Genomic DNA, 27,917 nt, shown 5'->3' with positions numbered 1-27,917 from the left:
CCCCCTTAACCTTCTCTCAGGAAATACCATCAAATATAACTCCCTCTACTATCACTAGGGAACAGATCCTCAGTGCTCTCACTAATGCCAAGAATACTGCATTGATAGGTCCAGACAATATTCTAGGATGCCTTTTAATTGCATGAAACATGACCTATCAGGTCCTCTGGAATTGCTATTTAATCGCAACCTTTAAACAGGCTTCATGCCTAATGAATGGAGAGCAGCAACAGTCATCCATCTGCACAAAGGTGGGCCGTCTACAGACCCTGGAAACTACAGACCCATAAGTCTTAGTAGTTTCATATGCAAAGCCATGGAAAGAATTATCATGGAAATGATTAATAATGTCATAGGAAATTTCCTGACACTGGACTCAACCTAGTATGGTTTCATTAAGGGCAGATCATGCCTACTCAACCTGGTGAAGTTCTTTGAGAAGGTCACTAAAGCAATAGATAAGGGCAAAACAGTTCACATTGGCTACCTCAGTTAGGCATTTGACATAATACTCCACTTGGGCATTGTTGACAAACTCAGGAAGTTAGGTATATGCACTTATGCCTCCTGGTAGATAGCCAGCTGGTTCATAGACAGGACACAGGAAGTTAGAACTGGGGAGTCCACCTCTATAAAGAGTCCAGTCATAAGTGGAGTTCCTGAGGGATCAGTCCTGGGACCTCTCCTTTTTGGCATTTACTTCACTGAAGTCAGGTCCAATGTCAAGGGCCTCTGGCTGACCAAATTTGCCGATGATTGCAAATTAGGAGCAGCTATAGAATCCCCCATCAACAATAATGTTCTCCAGGAGGGGCTGACACAGACAACTTGTGTCAGAGCCATGGACTTAAACTAAATGACAAGAAATGCGTAATAGTATCTTTTGGGAAGTCATCTACCATGCTAACTCTAATATTGATAACATACCCCTAAGAGTCAACTCAGTAGTCAGGGACTTGGGGACACACATATACAGTAATCTAGCCTTTGATCACCAGATGTCTACAATAGTGAGGAAATTATTCTATGTTATGCAACTTATAAACAATGGTATGGCACCTAGGTCCAAGGAGGTCATTGTTCTACTGTATTTAGCATTCATCAGATCTATCATTGAGTACAGTGCCCATTTGGTACTTGCCTAACTGGGCACATACAACAATTGGAACGTCCACAAAAGTTTCTCACTAAAATAATCCAGGGCTGAAGTAACATGTCCTATGCAGACTGCTTCAGAGCTCTATCCCTGTATTCTGTCTGCTGCAGGCTGTTGAAGGGAGATCTATGCCTGGCACACAAGACATTGTCAGACCTCTGCCTGATGGATCATCTCCATATCTGCAAAACAAACAGCACCAGAATTACCCATTCTAAATACGTAAACATTAACTGTGATATAAATAGGACCTGCTAGAGAGACAGGCATGCATCCCAGAGACTACTCCTTCACTGGAACAGACTCCCATCCATGTGAAACAGAGTTCCTCCCTATCCCAGTTCAAGTAAACTTGGACAATTGGATGGGGAACAGAAAATTCATCCCTGCTTTGGCACATATGCCTTTAATGGACAGGGGTAAACAGCAAATGGTTCATCTCCCTGGTCCCTGCTTGTAAATGTTTCATCTCCAAGCCCCTACTTACATTTATCAAGGGTACCAAAACTTGTCAGAGATTTGGGATGCATGGCTATGCTTAAAAAGGCCCTTGTGGTCATTAGCCTAGTAAACACCTATGAACCTATGAAGACACAGGAGTGCAGCTTCCCCTTATGCTGCACTGCATTGTCATTAGTCAATCTACCTGGTGTGGGACTAGTGTGTGTGTGTGTGTACATATATGTGTATGGCTATGTCAGAATAGTTATAGGTGGTAGGTGCATTTGTGGATGAGTGGCTTTAGTGCAAAAATTTAATACCGCAGTGACTTCCATCACAACATGTTATATTGTATGAGACAGTGGAGCACTTTTCAGAGGTTTTTCTCCTTTTCTCCATTGTGGTATGATTGTGGAGTTGGTATATATAACTTATGAGAGGGCAGGTGTAGACCCCCCCCACATATGGGGTGTGTAGGGGGGCTGACCACCTGCAGAAAAGATGTTTTGTACTTTTATAGTGTATTGATTCACCAGCTTCAATATTTATTTTTCATAAACCAGTGAGTCAAATGAGCATGCTTCATTCACTTTTACGTAAACCATCTGTGTCTTTGTGTGTGAAGTTGAAAACATCAGTGAGGGGTTATGGCAATAAAGTTTTATATAGAGACAGAGTAAGCTAGGCAGTCAAACCTATGAACTATGAACCTAATTATATGCTATAAGCTGCACATACTGTGATTGACTTTACCAGTGCTGGAATACCTAGTAATATTGTCAATGAAGATGTAAACTTATTTACATCTTCCTTATCCCTTTCATGATTCCCAGTTAGCACAAGGCATTCCGAAATAAGCTTTAGGACAGAAATATAGCCCTTAAGGCATTACTGAGGAAGGCTGGCATAAAGGTTAAGATATTTTGCCTTACAGACACAATGTGCAGGGTTTGATTCTCACATGGGTTAGGCTAAGCTTAAAATAGAACACAAGGGAAGTTAGTCTAGTACTAATCTATGAACTGCTAGAGGATTTACTGTACAAATACTGCCTTGTCAAATAACTGTTTGCTTAATATGCATGCATATATATTAATATATTTCATTAATAAATGCATCTAGATAATTTTAAAAGACAGCAGTGATCCAGAAAGGGCCAGTAATGTTTGTATTCACTAATATGGGATCTTTGCTTTCCTCCTAAAAATGATCACTACCAGTGTAGAGTCAAACACTAACCATGGAATATGTAGTCTTGGACTACAAAAGTCATGAGTATAAACACGTCTAAATTTGGGGACCTATAAACACAAATAAAGAGAAGAAGATATCACCCTAAAATGTGAGGAGTAGCAGAGATGCATGTTATAACAAATAAGAACAACACAAGGAAACTCCAGCAACAAACAATGGATGAAAATGAATCCATATAATGAATCCTGTAGACTACAGAATATGATTTTGCTCTGCAGCCTTTTCAGTGCATATAATATAGACATGAAACAAGTTCTGCTCAGTGTAATCAAAAACATATGATCACAATTATTTGCTTCCTGATTGGCAACCCATGAAAAACGTAAAACTCTCTTGAGCATCAAATAAAACATGAATCAATAAAAGCAAAGATACATGTAAATAGATAATGAAGTCAACAATACATTAATATATCTTAGTTCCTTATGGGACAAAACTTACCTGGAAACATATTAATCAAATACATGAATATTGGATATATTTATAATACGACTGTCAAAAGAAACAGATAGTGATTTAATATTTATCTGTTTAAAGCAACCCTGAACTGGAACAGTACTGTTCAGTAGCAGTCATGGGTCTTATTACTAATATTTGGATACTATATACTTGTAGAGCATGTTTTTTTTTCATGAAACTCTCTCAATGTTCTCTAATATAACAGGAGGCAATGACATTTGCCTAGCGCTTAATAACAATAATCTGAAAACACTTTTTTATTTTTATTACTTTAACTTTCTTATACCTGGTTTCTTGCACAACCAGTATTATTTTTTTCTTTCCTGCATCTTAAATAATGTTAGAGTGTTTTAGCCATTATCTGCATTGCTGTTAATATGCATTATCATTTGAATTTATCAGTGATATGTATTTATGCTTGCCTCTTTTATGCCTGAAAATGCAACAAAATTGGGAGATGAAAACACTTTTTTTTTTACTTTAAAAGCTAATGAATGTGCTTCGTTCAGAGGTCCATGCACTTTTGTTGTTTTGGGAACAACTTTCTTTCTTCTCATCATGACAGTAGCTACAAATGCCTGCTATAGAAGAAAAAAAACAAAAGGTATGGAACAACACATGACATTTATATGTTAGATTTAAATCTGTTTACATTGCTTTTAACGCATTTTACATGCATGTGTTTTTTTTTACTTAGCACCTGAACATTCTATCACAGACAGCATAAGGTGAGTCCCTAAATATCTTACAGCATGAAAAACGTAGACTCTAATAATATTATCATGCAATACTGGATGCAGTGTCACATAATGGAAAACACTTTGATTAAGATGAGGTGGAGAGAGGTATTCCAGTGAGATGAATGCATGTAATGCTGATAATAAAATAAGAAATGAATGATCAAAGTTAAAATAGTATAAATAGATTTACTTTAAATAGCATCAAGTACAGTATATGTCATTAAATAACAGGTAATCAGGAAGATAATTCATGAAATGCATGAAACCAGAAGTAAACAAGAGTAAAATTGTAAATACCTGAATAATAACAGTCCCTATGGGGAGTCAACATTTTTTGTCACATATCTGGGAACATTCTTTTTAGTGTATATATTTTTTAAAGTTTTCAAATGCAGAGGAGAGAGGAAATGCCGTTATGGCAAGTGAATAAATAACTGTGAATGTAAAGGCACAATGGAAAACAGTTTGGCGTGTCTTATTACAAATGTCCCACTACCAAGACTCCTGAGATAAAGGAATTTACAGACCCATGACACTGGAAAACTACTTCCAGAATCAGTTGACGAACAGAAAAAAAAGAACATATTTTTGACATTTCAATAAATGAAGCCAGACACTTGACAAGCATAAAGTATCCCTCTTAGGCTATCTCTATAAAAAGGCTGAACTCTTATAATGATGTTGCACAATTTAAGCTGCAGATGTTTATCATTTCACATATGTTGCATATCCTTTTGATGCTGTGTTTTAATAACTGGGCAATACAAACTGAGTTAGCATGTGTACTAGCAAAGAAAATCTGACCTGGATGGCTTATGGTAGATGATACTGCGGATATCAAATAGTCTTGGCAACAACTGTCTGTAAGAAGATGATTCATCTGAGTTAAGCTTAAAAGGATGACAGCTCAGCACCAGTTACACACAATCATTTATGGAAGGAACAGACATTCTCACTCATTTCCACATGTCTGGGTGATCCCCCTGTACCATCTTCACTTTCTGTACCAATCTCTCTAAATTAAGCAACTCTGAGGTTAGCAAACTTCCCTAGAAGTACAAATTTTGCTGAAGGGTCACCTTCTTCTTGAACAAGGTATATCGGGTGGTGTGAGCATTTAGACAAGTCAACCTGTACAGAATGAATGCATGTTAAATAATCAAACTGATAATAGAAATGATCATTTTCAAAGAGAGCTATATTAAAGATATGGAGGGTTTCAGCATTCACTTTCTGTGCCTAAAACTATGACCTCTATAGTTGTAAAATCACTCCCTTGCGTCAGCATTCTTTATGCTAACTTTCTCTATTAATGACCACCATAAGTGATCCAGTGAAGTTTGGGTTTAGGGATTGCATCAGATGGACAGTATATTTGCGATGAGCACAAAAGTTTGATAGTAAAAAAAACATTCTTCCTGTATGGATATTTTATAACCTTTTAGGAAAAAATGTAATACATGTAATGTAATGGGACTTTTTAACTAACAGTAGAACAATTTTAGAGTATTCTTCTGTATACATAAGCAAACAACTTCAGTAAAGTGCTTTATGTGAGAAGGAGCACACTTTTCATAGTGTCTGGATGAACAAAGCCAGCACTCTTAAACAGAAAACATTTCATGTATTTCATCTGTGGCAAAGTGCTTTACCTATGCCACAAATATAATAGAGCCTAGTGTGTTGCTTATTTATTAATGCCTCAGTAATTGTCTTCATGCTGCATATTGGAAAGAGCTTCAGAATTGTAGCTTTTCCTTATATCCTTCTGTTTTGTACCCTGTCTCAGTGTTCTTGTGACAGGATGTAATATGCAGATGTAATATTTTGAAAGCAACAGTACCAGCCATTAAACTGGGACTGTTGGAAAACCTACAAAATCCACAATAGAAGAAGACCAGCAGACAACAGACTATGTCACAGGTTCCTTTAATAAAATGCAAAATTAATGTAAAGCTTGTTGAATACTTATAGTAAAGGTGGTCTGAAGAAATGGTTCTAAACATTTCAAAATGTAGGAGGATACATTTGGCATCATAAATGATTGATGATTTTGGTCTATGTTTTTAACATAACTGCTTATTCTGCTTATTAGCATATCTAAATGTAAAATCTGATCTATAACATTAGGAAAATCTTTATGGCAGCCAATAAAGAAAAGTAATGTACTATCAGTGACAGATATATGAGGCACTTATGTTACTATTCTCTCTGAAAAGTATGGTTTCCCTATTGCCTCCCTACTAGTCAGTGACTCTTCTTTAAGGGCATTCATTATTTCATATTGATAACCTTTCTTTCTGAATACCTGTGGATTGCATTAGATCAGCTCCTTGCACATTGCTGGGTTTTAAATCAGACTGCAATGGGTAAACAGCTTTATTTGTAACAAATGTAACCATGGCTAACATAGGCCACCTACACTGATATAATACCTGGACAAGACAGTTAAGATGTACACTACCCATAGTGTAGCTGAATGATCATTTGGGGCTATTAGCAAAATATATTGAACTTTATTTTCCAGTAAGATGTGAAGAATACTGGACCACTCCTTCATGCTGTTACTCATTCAAAGAACTCTTACAACTATTTATTGCATTACAATAAAACAGAGTTAAACTTATTATGATAAAGTGTTTTTGGAGCAGTAGGTTGCAGTAAAATAAATTCCACTTATGCATTATGAAAACATTCCACTTTATTTTTGTTATCATAATGACTTTGGAAGTTATATGGAAGCAGGTAGCTCCACAATGTTTGGAGAAATGGTTAAAAATTTTAAGTCTGCCCTGTTAACTGAAGTCACCTTTGTCAAACAAGAACTACCTGAGTTATTTCTGCACGGATACTTTCTTCTGCAAATAAATATATTGAATAAAGAGCTTGTCAAAACTGAGCAGATAATTATTAAAAGAAAGAGGAAGAATTTGAAACAAGATACTGAAGATTTTCCTGGCAGTCATCATATATTCAAATGGGAGAAACGTATCCCTTGGAGAAACTGTATCCCTAGGAGAAAATTTAGCTAACAACATTATTGATGTTTCCTTTTATAGTTTCTGCACAAAAACAGATAGATCTAATTTGGCTACAGATCATTATTCAGTACCATTGTTGGTCTCTGTTGATAACCTGCAGGATATAGGATACCATTCTTCAAACAACTGCTTTTCACCTGAGAAGGGAAACATGGGGACTTGGGTACATAAAGTAAAATGCCAATTATCAACAGCAAGAATTAAAATAAAAAAGGGGACTCCACAGGTAATTAATTTAGTGAACTTCTCTTTTAGAGAAATTAAATGCCAGCTTTTAAAGAAAGACATATTTTTCCAATGACAATTCTCTAGTTATGGGAATTACTAGGTGAAGAGTTTGGACTGAAAGGTAAAATGAAGGTATTTTCCCCTTGTGCTTGTCCTAAAGTAGCTTGAGGAAAAATAGAAGTGGACTGCATGTTCTGACACTGATCATTCAAAAAGTGCAGTCTCATGTATTACTGTTGTACAAGATGACACTGAAAATGAAAACAATCCACTATATTTGGTACTAAATATGTTCCAGCAGAATGGCTGCGAAAGTCAGACTTAGCAGTTCTTAATAAGATTGTACTGTAGTAGGCTATAAAAACAGTCGCTGCCTAGGTTGGTCATGCTAATATCCAGTAAGTATTTGGTAATGAAATATATACAAGTATTGCAATTTACCTACACCTTGTTATAATTGGACTATGGAGGAATGAGGTGGGGTGCATAAAATCTGGAGGAACTTGTAAAGAGAAATAGAAAACTTATAAAAGGGGCAGATAAAAGCATAAATATAGTGGTTCTTTTAACTGGTAAATACATGTAAATGTATATAAACTTGTTGATTTCTTGGAACACCTGTTTACTATCTACTGGCCAGTAATCCAACAGAAGTTGGATAGATGTTTAAGCTGCAATAGAATAACTAAGTCTCAGTATAACCAGTTATCTAACAGAATAAAGGCTATTTTTTGTGGATTACCTACAATCCTTATGTCATGCCCCATTGTATTTTCATGTGGTACCCTATTAGAAAAGTTAGGGAAACAGCTAGATCAGATTTTACAGTCACTAGCTACATAGTCTCCATTCCTTTGTATAGGATTCCATTCATCTTTTAGAGATGTTGTACCATATCACATGGAATAATGCATTATTTTGGGAAATGCGTAATATACAAGCATAACAAAGTAATATATTACATGAACATGGGATAAGTGCTCTGGCATGTGTTTTATTAAATGGCCCACAAAATATTGCAATTATTCTATCTTTGGAATTTCATCTACTTCACAATTACTTTCTTTTTGACAATAAATTCTGTTTTGAGGATGCAGGGAACTATTTTGCTAAGCAACAAAGTATTGCCACATAGCACAGTGGATCTGTTTGGGGAATTTTTGCAACATCTGAACAGGAATGTATTTGAAATTGAACTTATTAATTATTTTTCTACCATTTAAATAACCTTTCTGGATGTATATTTGGAGGTTAATAATGAAGACATTATCTGCTGAAATGGGAATATTAAATCTAACGCCATGACTATATTATTATTGGCTTCTGCTAATCATTTGGTTAATCTTATTTCTTCCCTTCCTATACAGGAATTAAAAGAGCACAAAGGCTATGTCATTCTAGGAATGCTTTGTTGAATAAGGCAAAGAGAATTGCTATCCTGTTTACTGGGGTAGGGTACTGTAGGTTGGATGATATGCATGTACTTTTAATAGTGGAAGGTAGGGGGAAACAATAGTAATAATTAAAAAAAATAGCGTTTACCTCCATCCCTGAGATCTACACTTTTGTTAGAAATGTTCAACAATCTGCTACTTTGGCTAAAAGGAGAATTTTCCCAGATATAGTTGTTGTGAACATTCTTTTAATTCCTTAAACCAATTAATATCATTAGAAAGCATTGACATACACTATTGTTGAATTCAGACCTGCATAAATTTTGCCAGATCAGCCAAGTATTTCTATTGTGTGGTCCTGTTTTTAGGTAATAAACTAACTTCTAGCTTTTTTGTCACATACCAGCAAGGCAATATGGGATGGTTTCTTCTTGCATATTTCCTTGTAGATGTTGCTCCATTTGCAGGTATATGTCAATTGAGAGATCCTGGAATACAATTTTATAATTTGCTGTGCAGTTTTTTTTTCTTACCTGACATCTTAGGTGGCATACTGTATATATGTACCTGTCCATTATATTAGAGAGGAAAGATTTCCTCTTTGGACTGTGTTGAATCCTTCTGTCCTCTTTCATAGGTTCATAGATTTATAGGTTCATAGGTGTGTTCTAGGCTAATGGCCCTGGGGCCTTTACACTGCTTGGCATAGGATTATCCTGGCATTGTGCCACCTGACCTTAGTTCCCAGTGCCTCATTCGAGTAGAGCCACTGGAGTTATCCCTAGGGTAAATTTTCTATTTCCCATCCACTCAAGATTTCTCTTGAAGAGGGTCAGTGAGGTGCTCTGCTTGACATGTATGGGAAGCCTATTCCATAACATGGGCAGTCTTTGGGTTATGAACCTGTCCCTCCAGTATATTCTGTTGATTGTGGTAATGAGGTTGAGGTCTCTGGAGCATGTGGTGCAGAGGGATTGAGATTTCTTTAGATGTAGCATTTCTAACAGAGCTGGGTCAGACATGGCTTTGTAAGTCACCCTGGTCATTCTTTAATTCTCTCTAAACCTAATCAATTCATTCTTCATTGCTTTCAAGTTCCCACTCCCCCCTGCACAAGGACTGAGTTTGGGTATACCTAGCCAAACATATGTACACCACAGCACACACTTTTGTGGAATACTTCTGCAAAAAGATGTGCTATAGCACCTTCCAGCAATAATAAACTCAAAATAATCCTCTCTAATCTAGCCAGATCTCCCTCCAAAACTTACTATTTTAAACATTTTATTAATCATCTCTTAATACTATCTCAAAACAATGGCATACATCTGAATCTTGGCCCTTCCCTCTCTACAAGCACCACTCCTAGTCCCTTCCCCCTCCTCTAGCCAACCTACCAACACTAAAAACCTTTTTATAATAATGATCAACATACATAGTATTTGCAACAAAATCACTGAATTTCATGCCTGGCTCTCACAATATACCCCCGATATCATAGCAGTTACAGAAACTTGGCTAAAGCCACAAATATCAGATACTGAACTAATTCTACCTGGTTATAATATCCTTAGACACGATAGACTACAAAGGAAAGGGGGGGGGTGCAGCTTTAATATACTGTAATTCTTTAAACATTACATTCAACCCTAAACTTGCCCCAACCTTTGGAATTATGGAACTATTATTAACATCATTACACATAAATAATACTAAACAACTATGTGTAGCAGCAGTATATATTCCCCCAGGCCAAAACATCCCAGTTCTTGAAGATTTTCTGTCTTGGACAACCCTTAACATATCCCATGAAACAATCATCTTTGGCGATACTAATATCAATTGGCAAAGCTTAATTACTCAGTCCCCAGAACATAGTATTAACTTCCATGGATACACAAAACTTGTTATAAACCCTACCAGTGTCCTAAACAACCAACCAGAATCCACCTTGGACTGGATCCTAGTTTCAGACCCACACAAATACTCAAATACTGGTACCCTCCCAGACACCTTAAGTGACCACTTAACTGCTTTTACACACAGAACCCAAATTCCAGTTCCTAACCGCCATTCTTACTAAGCATCTAGAAACTTAACCAGCTTCACCCAAACATCCTTTGTCAGCTCCCTAAAAGGCCCAAATTGGACCCCACTTAAATATTACCTCTAGAAGAAGCTGTAAACTATTTTAACAAGGTCTTCCTAGATACCTTAAACACTTTAGCTCCCATTTGTTATAAAAGAACCATTGTTAATCATGCTCCATGGCTTACAGAATCAACTAAACTAATTCTACTCTCTAGGGACAGGGCCTGGAAAGAATGGCACAAAAATAAGAACCTAGCAAATGAAATTAATTTAAAACAACTCAGTAATACAGCAGATAAATTAACTAAAAATGACAAAAAATATTTTACACAACTATCTAGTCAAAGAAACAACCCCAAGAAATTCTGGAAATCTGTATCTTCTCTTCTCAATCCAGGAACCACACAAAACCCATCACCTTTCCTGGACAAAGACCCTCAACAGATATTATAAAATTTTCAACTCCAACTTTATTGATACCATTCTTAAACTTGTTAGAGAACCACCTCCAACAACAAATAAATACCCCATTAATGCATTAAGTACCTTTAATGTTTATGAAGAGAAAGCAAACTTGCATCCTCCACTCTACAATCATAACACTAATAACCTCCCAGAATCTCTTTCTCCCTAAAACCAGCACCCACCATTCAAATATTTAAAATACTAACTAAACCAAAACCATGTTCCCTTTTAGCAAACAACCTTCCTCTGAATACTTGAAACTAAGTACAGATGCAACACCCTACCCCATTTGTATTCTAATTAATCAATCCATCTCTGAATCTACAGTCCCTCTAATTTAGAAGAAATCCATAACTCCACTTCATAAAGGTGTTAGTACCAACAATTTAACTAACTGTCGACCCATTTCCATACTCTCTTTATTATCAAAAATACTAGAAAAGTGTATACACTCTCAACTACTAAAACACCTCACTGACAATAATCTACTAGCCCCTACTCAACATGGCTTTCATCCTGAACACAGTATCACTACAGCCTTACTTTCATTTATAGACACTGTGAATAAAGCTTTGGATGCCAGTCTGTTAACAACCATAGTCTTGCTAGACCTGTCCAAAACTTTTGACACAGTGTCACATACTAAACTAATTCAGCAACTAACAACCCTAGGATGCTCCAAAAATACCCTTACCTGGTTCACTAACTGCCTGCATAATAGACAACAATCTGTGAGATGGCATAACCATCAGTCTGGTTACCTGGTCAATAAGACTGGTCTCCTCCAAGGGTCAATTCTCGGACCTTTGCTTTTTAATGTATTTATAAATAATCTCCACACAGTCTCCTTTCAAAGTTCACTCATCCAATTTGTGGATGATTCCACCATCATATTCTCCTCTAATAACTTCCCAGATCTCCTCAAACTAACACAACACACATTCCCAGCAACAGAAACATGGCTTAACAAAGCACAATTATTGCTAAATCCTAAAAATCTAAGTTACTAATATTCTCAACAAAACCACCTCCACAAGATTTCAAAATTTACTCCCCAAACAAGACTGAAATAGAAATAGTGCACTCTGCAAAATCACTAGGCATTACTATAGATGACAAATTATCCTTTGCCCAACATATACTTAATAGAATTAAAAAAAAACACATTTCAAATTAGGTAAGTTTTACAGACACAAATATTTCATAGATAAACCTATAAGAACAAAGCTAGCAAATACCCTCCTACTCCCCTTTTCCTTTATGTCTCCCCCATTTTTACCAAGCTTCACACATCTCTCAGTAACAAATTACAATCATGCTATTATAAAATTGTAAAATATGCCACCAGCCTATCAAACCACACACATTATTGCCAAGCCATCAACAAATTAAAATGGATTGAGTTCCCCCAGTACCTCCAATACACCCAACTCATTATTGCTCATAAATTAATATATAACCCAGACAACTGCCCCTCTCTTCAAGATATCCTACAAACCTATATCCATTCTAGGAATCTTCTGTCCACTAGTAAACATCTCCTATGTGTATCCAAATCCAATAAAATAACTGGGCAAAGCCTATACTCCCACTACATAGCAAAATTAAGTAATAACCTACCCCCCTCCATTACACAACTGAATTTCATAAAAACCTTCGAATCTGCCCTAAAAACCCACTTTCTTGACAACCAAATCTGCCTTTGGAGCCATACCTATAGACCACCATGGAACCAATCCTAGGACCCTGTCAGATACTCAGACTCTTATGTTCCTAACTCATATCTACCAAAATAACTATGATCTTTCACTTCATGACATAACTAATTTGTGTTTTCTTTCACAATCTTATCTCTTCTTTCTTTTACAGACTTAGCTCTTAATACCAATTGTTTTACACTACTAACCTCTCCTCTATCAAAGTGCTTACATGAATAGATTGGTGGTTTCTACATAGAGTAATAGAGTATTTATATTACTATATTGTATTTTTGTCACTAAATTGTAATTTTTATCACTGTTCTATTATTGTTAATAGTCTATCCTAATAATCTTGTTTTGTAACTGGAGCTTTTCTCCCCAGGCCTCCACTGTAAAATGGGTTCCTGATCCAGTGGACTTTCTCAGTCAACAAATGCCAATAAATAAATAAATAAATACATACATAAATAAATACATAAATAAACAATCCCCCAGATTTAATAACATCTGTGTAGGCATAGTGTAGAGCCTACATGGATGTTACCGTGCCTGTGCATGTGGTTCCCCCTTTGTAGCGCACCATACATATTAATGATGGCACGTTGCTGAGGGAAAGCCATGGATCATGATTATTGAATCAGTGTAGGTAGTGTGTTACTATCTGTATCTGCAGATGAGTAACACACACACCTGCACTGTCCAAGTGCATTATATCAATGTATTTAATTAATTATTTAATTTGTTTTTCAAGTTTGCTCTGCATGGTGCACAGCAATGGATATGTGTCAAACAACTAAAAATAGAAATCAGATGCATTTAATTTTTGATTTAAAGGTCAAATTTAGCTATAGCTTGGTGGGATTGCATCACTCAGTGTGGCGCTTAGCAGTGCTTAAACCTGGCTCACAGGTATATGTAAAAGTATAGCAGCATTCCACATATCCATGTAGCCAAGTGGGTAGAGTTATGTCCTTATGTGCAGTAGGTGCAGGGTTTGAATACTTGCAAGGGTAATTAAGCAATTATTTTCTAAATATAAATTATGCTAATTATTTTGAAATTGTGATCTGCTGTGGTCAGCTAAGCTCTGGAAAGCCTTACCAAGCCATACTAAGCACTGCTTAAACAATCTCTGTTTAAGCACTGCTTGGCAGTGCTTGGCACCACTTGGCTGTGCTGAGCTGGATTGCACACTGCTAAGCACTGCTAAGCATTGCCAGTTTAAACACTGCTCAGTTGAGCTGAGCTGGTTTGTGTGGTGGTAAGTGATATGCCACATTTTTAAATATTGCCCAATGGCATTAAAGTGTGGGAAAACAGGCTATATTAAACACAATAGTTAGGAATACAGCAGAACCAGTTGGAGTTTTAACTGTGCAGTAACTATGGCTGGTGTTGGAGATGGTGCATGCTTACAGGTGTAGCGGTGGGGCATTCTGGAATCTAGGGTTATGGTTAGACTCCTGGTGAAAGGCCATGATAACCAGTTGCTGTAGGGGCAGCTGGCATGTGATCTCACCAGTGCTACATATATCCTCCACAAAGGTGAACTGGGCTGTCACCACTATGATGACCTGAAGCATCAGAAGGAAGATCTTCTGGACACCTGGGTCTGGGAATCTCGGGCTGGGAATGCCCCACAAGTTTGTAAGTACTGTTGCCATTGTTTTACCAATACCTAATCTGAATATTTGATAGACAGGTATGCATAATGTGTGCTTCACTCCTTACAGCTGCAGAGGAGAGCTCACAACACAGAGGCACATGCTGGGCGCTTGGCCAGGTTGCGCCATGAGTGTGGTGAGTACAGATTAATTTGTAATCTATAGTCAAATAAGCAAGAGAGAGTAAAGCATTAATTGCCAATAGGTATACACAGTAAAGATGTGTGTATTGCAATGAATGTGAACATAGACCTGTGCTGCAATAAATGACTACTGCCAACTATAGTGACATAAACAGGGAAGGCTAAAGCATTAGCCCTGATAAAGTAACTGAAATTAAGTTTCTACTGCAATAATTGTGGAATTACAGCTGTATTGCAGCACCTGTATTACATCAACTGTTGTGCAATAAAGACTCAAACCTATGCTAGTAATTGCATGGAGGTACCCCTAATAAAGCTGTATTGTGCAATATGTGTGTCATTAGGGCTGTTTTTCATGACATCGAATATGACAACTGCTCTGAAATAAGAACACAACAGAATACCACTACCTGCCTCAAGGTATAGCTAATAAAGAGTGTTATGCAATAACTGCAGATTTAGAGCTGTATTACAAGAAATACATTATGATACCTGTTCTGCAATAACATCTGAAGAAATAGCATTAACACCCAATGTATATTGTGTATATCAAGATTATCTTGTGTTAACCATTGCATTTCAGCTATATGCACTCAGGCTCTGAGGTACAGTGCTGTAGGCAAGTATGACAGTGTAATAGCTATAGACTGCAAATATACTATCTGCAACTGTATATGGGTGAGGTAGTCATCCCAATAATCTGATATGGTTTTTAGACTTCACAGATGTTTCCACCCACTAACAGTATACTGTGTACACCTGCATTCTATGTAGTAATGTATAGTTTACCTAGTATTGCTGTCATGCATTAATCTCATGCACGTGTGTTCAACTGTCACTGCAGTCTAGTATAAAACTGTAATACTATTACCAGGTCATATTTTTGTTTCCTGGTGAGCTCTAGTCAATCAATAATTAACAGTAGCTCAGTTTGATAAATGTTCTGTCTGTAGTACATTTTGCCACACACAGACCAGGGTTCGAATCCAGTGCCACTTAGTAATAAATATTACTGAATCAGTTACGTATTGATGACAGATGTTCTCTCCACAGGAAATACGGGTACATGGATGAAATAGTAGACCTATTATGAGAAAAATAATTTGCGTGTTCAGATGTAACAGACTGTTAACAGCATTGACCAGGAATGTGATAAGACTTCATAAAATAAAGACAAAAAGTACAATAATAATAATAATAATAATAATAATAAAAAAAAATAAAATGTGTAATCTTGGTATGGCTGTATGCCTGGAGTGTCTGTGAAAGTTTGTTGAAGTTCTGTCCCCATGCCTGCCAGGCAAGGCATGATAGTTGTTTACTCTTTGTACTGTACACATACATATCTCTCAGGTGTCATGGAATGTAATTATTGTTGCATAATCCCTCTGTCACAGATGTATCATTGACACGATTATGTCAATAGCACAGTAGCACTACATCAGTCCACAGTACAACTTGGTAGTTATATAGGTCCACCTGATGTGTAAGTGTTCTCTGTAGTTGTGTACCTGCAGCTGTTACTGCTTCGCCCATACTGTCCCATGCATATAGCTTGAGAGGATGTACATGCTACAGCAGCTATAGGGCACTGTTATACATAAAGGAAGGACAGACCTGTTGAGTGCATAGCAGTACTGTTGTAAACTATATAGCCTATATGGGCATTAATGGACTATATTTCACTTTCTGACCCCCCATTATCTTCATCTAAATTTATTACTGTTATTCATTGGTTATGATTTACTATTAACAAATGTTATTCTCTAAACTTTATTTTGGGGCATGTATTTTATTATTGTTATGTATTATAATGGTTGCATATTAACATATCTTGTTGAATTACTTATCTTGCTGGCCTCACACCATAACTGTTACTGGCATGCTGTTAATATACTGACAATTATTTATTGTTGTGTTCCATATAATATGCATTGAAATGTTACTGGGTTATTTCCAATGTTGTGGCATACAATTATAACTAATAAAATGTTTTGTACATAACTAACCTATACACATTGCTATACCTCTATCACCACAGCACTACAGGGTAAGCCATTTACTGCTGGTCTGCCTACCCCACCTCAGCTGGCCGTTGCACTGGGTACCAGCATGTTTGGAACCTAGGCCAGTGGTGCCCCCTCTGCTGGCCCTGCACCATCCTCAGTTGGAACCGCCTCAGGGGACAGGGCCCATCCCCCCATGGGAGCAGTGACTGAGGGGCAGTAGTCACTCAAATTTAACTACAGGCCATGGTGCATAGGATTGTGTACAACAGCAATGAACAATGCCTGCTCTGGATTGAGGGCAGACTCAACAACCTGGTGGGGCCTGGTGGCCCTGGTGTCCAACCTCCAGCACAGCCACCTTTGGGACAGTGAAGGAGCAGTGCTGACTGCCCAAGGGTGGGGATCTCAGCCACTCTGCTGCCATCTGGAGCCACATGCACCTCTGATTCCACAACACCCTCCCCATCCAAGGTGTTTACCCTCCTCATGTGTCACACACTGCCCCTGTATGCTATCTTGTCTATTTTGTCTGTCTGCAAATGCAACCTCTCCTACCCAACTTACCTCCCAACATGTACCTACATCCTTTCCCCAACATTCCACTCTCTCTGTATAAAAAAATGGGCACCTGTCCTACAAAAAAATATTGCCCCATACATAGCTCTCCATTTTGTGCATGTGTCTACTGGACATAACTAATTAGGTCCAATTGACTTGATAACACATTTGTGTTGTCCTCATCCCTCTCTCTGGTGTTTGAGGGGCCAAATTCATGTACAAAATCTGTAAAAATGCACAGCTGCTGCTGTACAAGAAATGAAAAGCTATGGTCCTTTCCTGCACTCTTCCTGCACATCCCTACCTTCATTTCATTATGTTTAGCCCCCTGCTTGCCTCCATTTCACCACTGTCCTATCATCTCCTTTTTCTTTTTTTAAATTTTTAGCACAGGTTTACGTGGAACTATGCTGCCTGCTGCATAAACCTGCTTAAATGTGCTTGTGTTTCTCGCAGTGTTAGGCACATCTGCAAAATAATCATCCCTATCACATCTCAAATGCAGGATGCTGTCAAGTAGAGCACAGTGCATTAGCCCAAGCAGGTGTTTCCAGCAAAATATACTGATTGCTACTGACAGACTGCAAGTATATATAATGGGAAAATGGGAGTATACCTGAGACTGTGATGCAAACATTACACCACTACACAGCCAGATAAATAATAATGGATGTGCATGAGGCCTGGTATAGCAGGCATACCTGTCAACTATACAGATTGTTGCAGAATGTTCAGAGTTTTGCCCCCTATTTTTGGCCTGGTTTTCATAAAAATCATACTTTTCTGGCAAAGTAGTGGCAAGTTATTAAAGACTGAAGTTAGAAAATCATGACAGACATTTGTGTTTCCCAAATCCTACCCTTCAGAAAACACATGCTAATGTAAAACATGTTATTTTATCAACATTCTAAGTTTGTAAGAGCAATATTTAAAGATTGTCCCTATTTTTGGACCAATGTCCCACTTTTATTTATGGCTTTGTCCAGATTTCTTGCTCTAAGAGGTTGAGAGGTATGATAGCAGGTGATTGTTCGGTTTTATCAGCAACATCATTAAACATACCTGCTAAGGCAGCAATGGCAAAGTACATGTGTACAACTGTGACCCTGCTGCATAACCTCCTTTGAAAGCTGTGCACATAATGATGGATGCAGACATGTGTCACAGACTATATGTATGCACATATATCTTACAAATACACCTGCTACAGTAGTGAATCAGCAGCTCAGACTGTTAAATGCCTTGCATGTAGTATATTATGCCCCCCACAGTCCTGGATTCGAATCCAGTGTATTGCACATCAATTACATTTTTGTGAACATAGCAAGTAATGACTGACTCATGCAATTTTAACCCACACAGGTTGCTGCTACTGCATTAACTGCTACCCATATTTATAAGTCAAATGCCTGTAGGTAGGGACACACTGCACATATTATTATAGCCAAACTATATGCCACCTACTACTCTATAATTGGCACTGTTACATAACAGATGTACCTTATGCATATTACTCGATTGGATTGTAAAGGGTACCCTTACCTTGGCTGTGCTGTGATGACACAGTGGACACTGCTGCCTCAGTTGCATGTACAGTTTGCTGTCCTCCAAAGAGTTCACCCCCCCCCCCCGTGTATCCTAGGCTGCAGCAGCAGCCTGGAACATACACAGTTGTATGTTAAGCTAGCTGCTACAGATCTACCATACCTCACAACCCCCTAGAACAAGGGAGCTAGGCAAAAGTCTACATAAAGGGTAGGGGGGGGGTCAAATGTCCAGTGACAGGAACATGTTTCATAGTTTGCCTCTACAAAGATAGTAAGCTAATAGAATAGCAACTACTGCATCAGCATGCATATTCTGATGGGTATGACATCTGACATTCACATGTCTCTCTCTCCTTACTGACCTCAACTCACAGTGTTTACCAGTGAACTGCCAGATGATCGCAATGTCATGGGATAGTGGCCAAACATGTGTAAAACTGTGGACATACCTCATAAATCTCAGTGGACAGTATTTGTACCTACCCTCTGTGATGCTGTATTCTTCAAACCTCAGTAATGTCCATCTCAAAGACTAGGGAAGGGGCCAATGCCTACATGAAAGCCTTAATTATTGCACTGTGGTGCCATGTCACTGACTAATGAAAGTGCAACCCAGTGTTTTTGATGCAATTAGCAAGTCTGAGCCACAAATTAGTGCATAGGCAATTGCTTGTTAATAAGCATTACCTACAAAAGGCAATCGATTGCCTATGGGGAACAGGTCTGTACATTGCTTTACTCAGAAACATTATTGTTTAGCAAGCTCGACCAAGGAACCACCACAAAAACAATGAAAATGATCCACGAAGTAGCAAGGCTCTTCCAACACAGCTTTATTAACATACAAATCACCAGTGCTCCACCACTGACCTAGGTTTCGTCCTAAATGGACTTCTTCAGAGTGTGTGGAACCATGAACATATATATACAATCAACAATTAAAACAAATAAAACAATTAGGCAATTAAACAGTTAAACAGTTGTACCTATTACAATAATTAAAACTGAATTGTGACATACATAAACCGCCCTAGCCAAATGAGAATGTAACTTCCTTAAAGTCAGTAGAAATTCTAAAAAAATAATAAAATAAAATAAAATAAAATAGAATGCATGTTCGTTATACTAAACATACAGAAAATACAAAACATACATAAAAGTTGCATAAAAATAGCATAAAAATAAGCCTATATGAGTAGTGATCTAAATAAAAAATGTTAAGTTAATAGTAGTGTAAACTAGAAGAAAATATTATGAAACAAATGTAATCTAAATATGTGTATATGATGTGCTGAAGAAACACATAAAAATTAAATATGTTTAAGCCTTAAGTAAGGTTTGATGGAAATAAACTCATTTAAACCAGGATAATGATGTGCATTAAGACACAATTGCTATTTAAGCTCACAAGTGTCTAAATGATAGTCTGTTATTCTCCCCTGTGCGTCTTTAACAAACTGTTGTATAACACAAAATAAAAATTTATGGTCACTAAAGGCTATTATGTGTCGTGCCAAAGCATTGGTAGGTCTAAGATGCTGTATATCTAAAAGATGTTCCCTAATCCTGTCTCTGAATCTTCTGCACGTCTTTCCCACATAAAAAGCCATGCACGACTGACATTTAGCAATATATATGATGTTGGTAGATAAACAATCGTAGTGACCATTAATCTTAATAGAATAGTTGTTAACCTTTATCCTATTGCCTGTTGATAAAATAGATGCACAGGTAGAACATCTACCACATTTAAAGTTGCCCCTAGCTTTACAAGTGTTGACCTTGACGATACTACCATTTTCCAACATCCCTTTAAAAGTCATATCCTTCCGAAAAATGAATTTGGGTTTACGTGTAGAAAAACCACTAAAATCCTTTAATCTAGACAAGGACGTCCAATACCTCTCAATGATCTTAATGATGTCATCAGTGTCTGCATTGAATGTTAGAACAAAAAGAAGATGTTCATTGCCCAAATCCTGTTGTTGATTTTCGTTATGATTAAACAAATCCTGTGTACTCTTGAGAATAGGTATGATGTTACCACTATCTCTTTTAAATAAGATTTCCTTCCTAACCTCCTCACACATTGTTTTAGGGTACCCTCTGTTTAAAAAGAGGCCCACCATAAACTCTAGTTCAACTGCAAGGTCAGAATCCTCACTGACCATGCATGCTGCCCTCACCATTTCACCTTTAATAATGGCTCTCTTCTGATGTACTGGATGCCAACTGTCGTAGTGCAGATAAGAGTTAGAGAAGATTGATTTCCTAAATATATTGGATATCAGGGCATTTTTATCATTGTTAATGGTTAAACATATGTCTAAATAAGTGATTTTCTTATCATTAATCTCATGAGTGAACTTCAAAAACCACGCAGTTTGATTGATGTATTGAATAAACGCATCCAAAATCATACTATTCTTTTTTTAGAATTCCTACTGACTTTAAGGAAGTTACATTCTCATTTGGCTAGGGCGGTTTATGTATGTCACAATTCAGTTTTAATTATTGTAATAGGTACAACTGTTTAACTGTTTAATTGCCTAATTGTTTTATTTGTTTTAATTGTTGATTGTATATATATGTTCATGGTTCCACACACTCTGAAGAAGTCCATTTAGGACGAAACCTAGGTCAGTGGTGGAGCACTGGTGATTTGTATGTTAATAAAGCTGTGTTGGAAGAGCCTTGCTAATTCGTGGATCATTTTCATTATTGTTTAGCAAGCTGTTTGCTGAGGATTGGGTCTAAAAAGGATTAATTCACTTCACCATGTCTGTAATACATGTGCCCATATAATGGAATGCAGATGGGAGGAAGGAGGTATGGGGAAAAGGATTAAAACAGTTGGCCTGTAGTACATCTATGGCATTGACATGTTGGTGATAATCTGCAGCCCAACAGTTCCAGGCAAGCCTCTCAACTGTCCCTGCTTTGAATCAAATCACAGCTCTGCCCCTGATACTCCCTCCTACAATGGTCGGCTCCTGTAGGAAAGCTAGTGGATTATGAGTTAGACATATTGACAGTAAGTAAGGGTGTACACAGCTGTAATATCACATGGTGTACTGTAATTCACATCCTCTCAGTTTGTTAGTGTCACACAGAAATAGTTCTGATGTTATAAAGGTGTCCCTGATGTACTTTGGCTAGGTCACTCTTTTGTTGACATTCGTACCTCATTGCTTGAGAGCTATGGCTAACATATCTGTCAACCTCTTACAGCAGGAATTCAGGTCATAGCCATTATTAGTGGGGAGACGCAGGCCCATACTCAGTGACAGAGTGTACATACTGGCTATGCAAAATAAGATGACTAACGGAGATTACTGTAGTATAAGTGTTTTCTGAAGGGTCTGGCATGTGACAGCCAGATTCTCTATATTCTGAGAACAACCATTAATGACTGGCCAACCGATTGTCAGACATCCACATGTTTGTACCAAAAGGACCACATCTGTGAGGTACACTTTCACATTCTGCAAACATCTGTGTAGTGGAGAGATATGATGCCTACAGGAAAGATATATTATAGCAGGTTTGCATTGCTGTCTGTCATTGTGGCACACTGGTGTTGCTGGACTATTCCCATATAGTTGTTGTAATAGCACACAGCTATTTGTCTGAAAGTGGCTGTATGACATAGTAGTGGGACTTTTCCAGTAGGAGACATACCACAGTAGACTGCAGTGTTGGGTGTATAGACATACAGCAGATTCTGTCATGGCACACAGGGACATAACCATTATTGCTACAATCTTGATGATACCCACACATGTATTGTATTAATAGGCTTCAGGATATGACGTGTGAGGGGTGGTGGATACTGCAACCCATTTTGGTTGGGCAGGGTCTGAAAATAGTGGATGTCCACATGTCTGGTCCTGTGATGTGTTCCCTTCTTGTTGACTTTCAGGAATGATGTATCACAAGAGGCTCCCAGCATTTACAGCTGCAGAAAATAATGTTATCCTGGATGGCCTCAGACTGTATCACCACATTCTGCTGTCCAGAAGTCACCAAAATTGTGACCAACGTGCATCACTGTGGGCTGACATCATCATGGCAGTGAACCAAATTGCCCAACAGGACAGGACCTATGAGCAGGTTTGACACCGGACCACATATATGGTCAATGCTGAATGGCAAAGGGCAGCTGCTGTGGCCAGGAACCATGTTGCCACTGGTGGGGGGCATGCAACAGAACAACCACTCTTGGCCACACAGGAATTCTTGGTGAACCTAGGATCAGCCACCAGCCTCCAGCCATCCATCACCCCATACATCCTGGATGTGGGTGCCACAGCACCCACATCAGAGAAGCATCCAGGTAAGCTTACTGTGTTCATCAGGGTAATACCATATCAGTCATTGTGGAAGGCTCTGCATGTCAGTACATGGGTGTAAGATCTATCTGCATTGGGGGGCTTTGGTTTTAATGCAGAGTTGTGCACACATACTCAGAATGTCAGCAATGTAGGCAGTAACACATTAGCTACTGTACATGTGGATATACACAGATATTACCTTGTAACAATGCCACATTTGGTATTGCTGATAATACCTCTCACTCACATTTTCATAGGTACATCAGGTGTGGCCAGAGTACAAGGTCCTGTACCTGGTAAGTATGATACTGTTGTTTGACAGATCGTATATACCCTAAGAATGTTAAGGTCTGCCATGTTGACCTAGGCACAACTGTTATGCTTAGCCAGAGTAGAATAGTTGTATGTTCTATTTTGGAGCAGTTAACTGAAGTGCATAGAATAGGTAATCTCAGCGGTGTATTTGCAGGAACATTAACACATTTGCACTTATTGTTAAGAAGGACTAAGCAGCCTGCTATACAGGAGGCAATCACTCAAAGATGCCTGTTCACAGACAATAGGGAGATGGTACATACCTGAGGCAGTGATACTACAACCAGCACATTATGTTCAAAAAAGGTACACTGGGTTTTAGGTGTAGGTCTATCAGATACAGTGTCATATTGCTGATCTCACAGGTGCATTGTACTGGCAACGTTAACTGGATGTAGCTACAGTGCATGTTATAAAGGGCCTGTCTTGTCTGTGTATGTTGTGTGTTTGTGTGTTGTGCATGTGATCAGAAATATGATATTTATTCTGGTTCAAAAAGAGAAAAAAGAAAATGTATGTTTTTTACTATATTACTGCTTGAACCATTTATCTAAAAAGCACCTGTATAGGATTTTAATTCTTTCTTTGGACACAAGATAGTGCTACTGTATGGAAGAAAAGTTTATTTTATAAGGTTTTTAAGATGTATAAAACTAAACTGTACTTGTATTTATATTTATTTATATTTATATATTTATATCTATTAGAGTTTAGAGAAGGTATTGTGGATATTTTGATATTTATATATTTATATATGTATGTATATGTTTAGAACTGTTTTAAAGGACTGGTTTAAAGGAATTTAAAAAATAAGTTTTATAGGGTTGAACATCTATTAAGTACACGTGACCACATTAAGAATATACACCAATTGGATAGCAGTATTAATTAAGTGGAGGGTATTTTAGGGGAAGAATTGTAAAAGGTATGCATTTATGTTTCATCTGAGGAAGTCATTAGAGGACGAAAACGTATCTGCAGTGATAACAGCGTTTATGGTTTTATTCTGAAAAAAGTGCGTTTCAATAAAGCTTGTTCGTGTGGAAAATACCAGTGGAGTCGTGCCTTGGTGGAATTGCTCTATTTTCTTTTGGTATCAGAAATATGATATGGTATTTGTAATGCAGTTGTGGCTCCTCATACGTATGTGTCTGTATGGATTACCATACATAATAGTTCAGGAAGTAATGCCCTGATTTTGCCTTCCTCCTCACAGGTAAACGTGGTAATTGTGCCTGACCCCTGCCAACCTGATGTCAGTGTCTCATCAGACTCTGATGATGATGGTGAACCATAATGAGGCACAGGTGGGGTTGTTGGGAGCTGAATCTGTCCCAGAGGGTGACATCCCACTTCCTTCCCCATTGTCCCCCCACATAGTCAGTATGCCCACACATATGCAGTCCCCTGATATCGGACCATCAGAGGCTAGTGACATTGAAAAGGACAGTGTGGCAACTATGGCATCAGTGATTTTAGACACTGGCCATAGCCAGAGTGCTGGCAAGGTCCCACACAGAAAGATTGACAGTGGTGCTCAAAGTAGGACTACTGCCCATCCACCACCTGTCATAGGTGTCACATCATGGGTCACTTGCCACATGTTTCATTCTGTCATGGAAGTACAGGCATGTTCCAAATGCAACACCAGATAGATGCTCAGGATTATGGATGCAGCACAGTCTGACATCCATGACTGCCTCCACCACATTGGTGATGCCATGGATCAGTTCACTGATGTAGTGGACAGACAGTGGGCTGAGACAGTGTCAGTCTTTCAGCAGACAATGTCTGTGCTGGAACATCTAGTTGGAGTAGGGCATTGGACACATGGATGTACGTCAGCAACACCATCTGCTGAGACTCCACGTGGCCATGCACACTCACACTCCCGTAGTGGCAGTACCTCCAGCACTACAGAAGTAAGTGTGCTGTCAACACCACAATGTGGCAGGCCATGGGCACGTGGTCCTGGGTGGTCCTATGGGGGAAATGGATCCAGCAGACAGCAGTCACCATCAACTACTAGCACCGCATCTGACCCTGGGCATGGTGGTGCCAGTGCTACTCTTGGCAGAGCCAGTTCCTGTGTTCATGGCCAGAGAAGATGAACTGTCCACTCTGCCATGTATGGTCCACAGCTGTGCAATATGCACATGCGTAGGGCTAGCACTGGGCTTGACTGTGTACACATAAACCCTCAAACATCACTGTCACATGCAGGTCACCAACAGACATACACGGCACTTCTCTATGACCCATCTAACCAGCACCCTTTTCTGAATCACACACATGCTGTCAACTTTTTGGCACAGCCTAGGCCTCTGGCACCTCAACACCACACCCTGTGCATGTGATGATACATGTGCCACATCTCTGCCATCCATGTCATCAATGCAGGGACATGCAAATATGTGAGAAAATACTAGACAGGAAACAGCTAGGATAAATACTCCACCAAGGTGCAAATGCAAATATGTGTCTGATGCACAGGGTGACTACATTACTTTACATGTTGTGTAGTGTGGTATTATGCAGTGGCAGGTGTTGTGAGCCATGACAGGTGCTGTATGCTGGCATTTGTCATTACTACACATCAAACTTTGTATATCTTTGTTGCATGATGTTACACTGACGGTAGTGTTACAGAATGGCAGGTGTCTCACAGACCTGTGTATTTTTCTATTCCAGGAGTCTGAATTGCTAAGCTATAAAGACTTGGTGGCAATACAGTGGCACAGGATGGCATGGCAGCACAGGAGAAATATGACACTGGCAAGGTACATCTGTATACATGCGTGGTTACCTAGGTGCATATATATGTCGAACAGTCTGTCAGGGGTAATGGGCGCAGTCAGCATAATCATGCATGCATACCCTGTGGCAAGGTCTGCTACCCTTGATACGTGTCACCTGGATGTTCCATACATACAAATGTAGGTGGTGGGATGCCTATGTAGATGTGGGTTATTTGGGGTCAGAAGCTAGTCACAGTGCAGTAAAATGCATGCTCATTGCACATAAGTAGCCCATATGGCCATATATGTACTGCTGCAAGGGAATATATTTGTACACACACACACACACACACACACACACACACACACACACACACACACACACACACACACGCTTGGGTTATGTGAGATTAGAACCCCTACTTATCTAGTAGCACACACTAAAGAACTGCTTAGTCAGCTTTCTGCTGTATACCTGCAATCAACTGCATTACTAGCTAAGTACAAATTTGCAGTCTTAAAGATTGTACTGCATTTTATTTATCTATTTAATTGTTTAATTGAATATTGTGGTCTGTGTCTCTCTGCAGTTATTTAATTTCTATTTATTTGTTTAATAGAATACTGTGGTCTCTTCCTCTCTCTCTCTCTCTCTCTCTCTCTCTGCAGTAAGTGGGGGTTATTGTGTTTCACTTTATTGATATTCAGTGTTAAACTCTTAGCCTAGAGAGTTTCTCTGTATTTATAAGTGTTAGTCACTTATCTTTGAATTTATTACTGCTCAATATCTGAGTTGTTTGGCCTTCTATACCCTCAATCAACTGCATTACTAGCTGAGTTTAGTACAAACTTGCAGTGTTAAAGATTGTACTGCATTTTATTTTTCTGTCTATTTAATTGTTTCATTGAATATTGTGGTCTGTGTCTCCCTGCACTTATTTATTTTTATATTTATTTGTTTCATAGAATACCGTGGTCTCTCTCTCTCTCTCTCTTTCTTTCTGCAGTAAGTGGGGGTTATTGTTTTTCACTTCATGGATATTCAGTGTTAAACTCTTTCCCTAGAGGGTTTCTCTGTATTTATAAGTGTTAGTCACATATCTTTGAATTTATTACTGCTCAATATTTGAGTTGTTTGGCTTTTTGCTATATATCTACAATCAACTGCATTACTAGCTGAGTTAAGTACAAACTTGCAGTGTTAAAGATTGTACTGCATTTTATTTTTCTGTCTATTTAATTGTTTTATTGAATACTGTGGTCTGTGTCTCCCAGTAGTTATTTATTTTTCTATTTATTTGCTTCATAGAATACAGTGGTCTCTCTCACTCTATCTCTTTTTCTTTGCATTTAAATGTATCAATTTTTAAATGGCTCTGTTTGTCTGAGGAAGTTTGAACTTGTTTCGGACAAAAAGTTTGTGTTATTAAAACAAGCAGCTTAACATTTTCTAAGTGCAGCTTCCTTTTCTTTGCACTGGATGCCTTTAAGTGTGTTTTGTGAGTATGGTGCTTTTTTTGTTTCTTTTAATAGTTGCATGACTGCTGAATCATACAGCAATGCACTGTACGAACAAGTACACAAATGCATGGATCTCACCATACCCAATAGAACCCAGACGCTGTCCTCCTAAAATAGGA

The 27,917-nt window shown here is 38.2% G+C and overlaps 1 protein-coding gene across 1 annotated transcript in view; it reads left to right on the top strand.

The window, feature by feature from the left end:
- Positions 1 to 27,917, top strand: part of LOC122808043 — a 272,522-nt gene that overhangs the window by 142,456 nt on the left and 102,149 nt on the right. The window contains exons 4-5 of the mRNA XM_044079030.1: positions 3,798 to 3,914; positions 4,008 to 4,038. Coding sequence (XP_043934965.1) covers positions 3,798 to 3,914; positions 4,008 to 4,038 — 148 coding nt within the window. The remainder of the gene's footprint in view (positions 1 to 3,797; positions 3,915 to 4,007; positions 4,039 to 27,917) is intronic.

Source organism: Protopterus annectens, chromosome 8.part0 (assembly GCF_019279795.1).
Source record: "Protopterus annectens isolate FY-2018-M chromosome 8.part0, PAN1.0, whole genome shotgun sequence".
NCBI classification, from domain to species: domain Eukaryota; kingdom Metazoa; phylum Chordata; order Ceratodontiformes; family Protopteridae; genus Protopterus; species Protopterus annectens.
The sequence above is the reverse complement of the archived record's forward strand: the minus strand, read 5'-3'. Positions and strand labels throughout refer to the sequence as shown.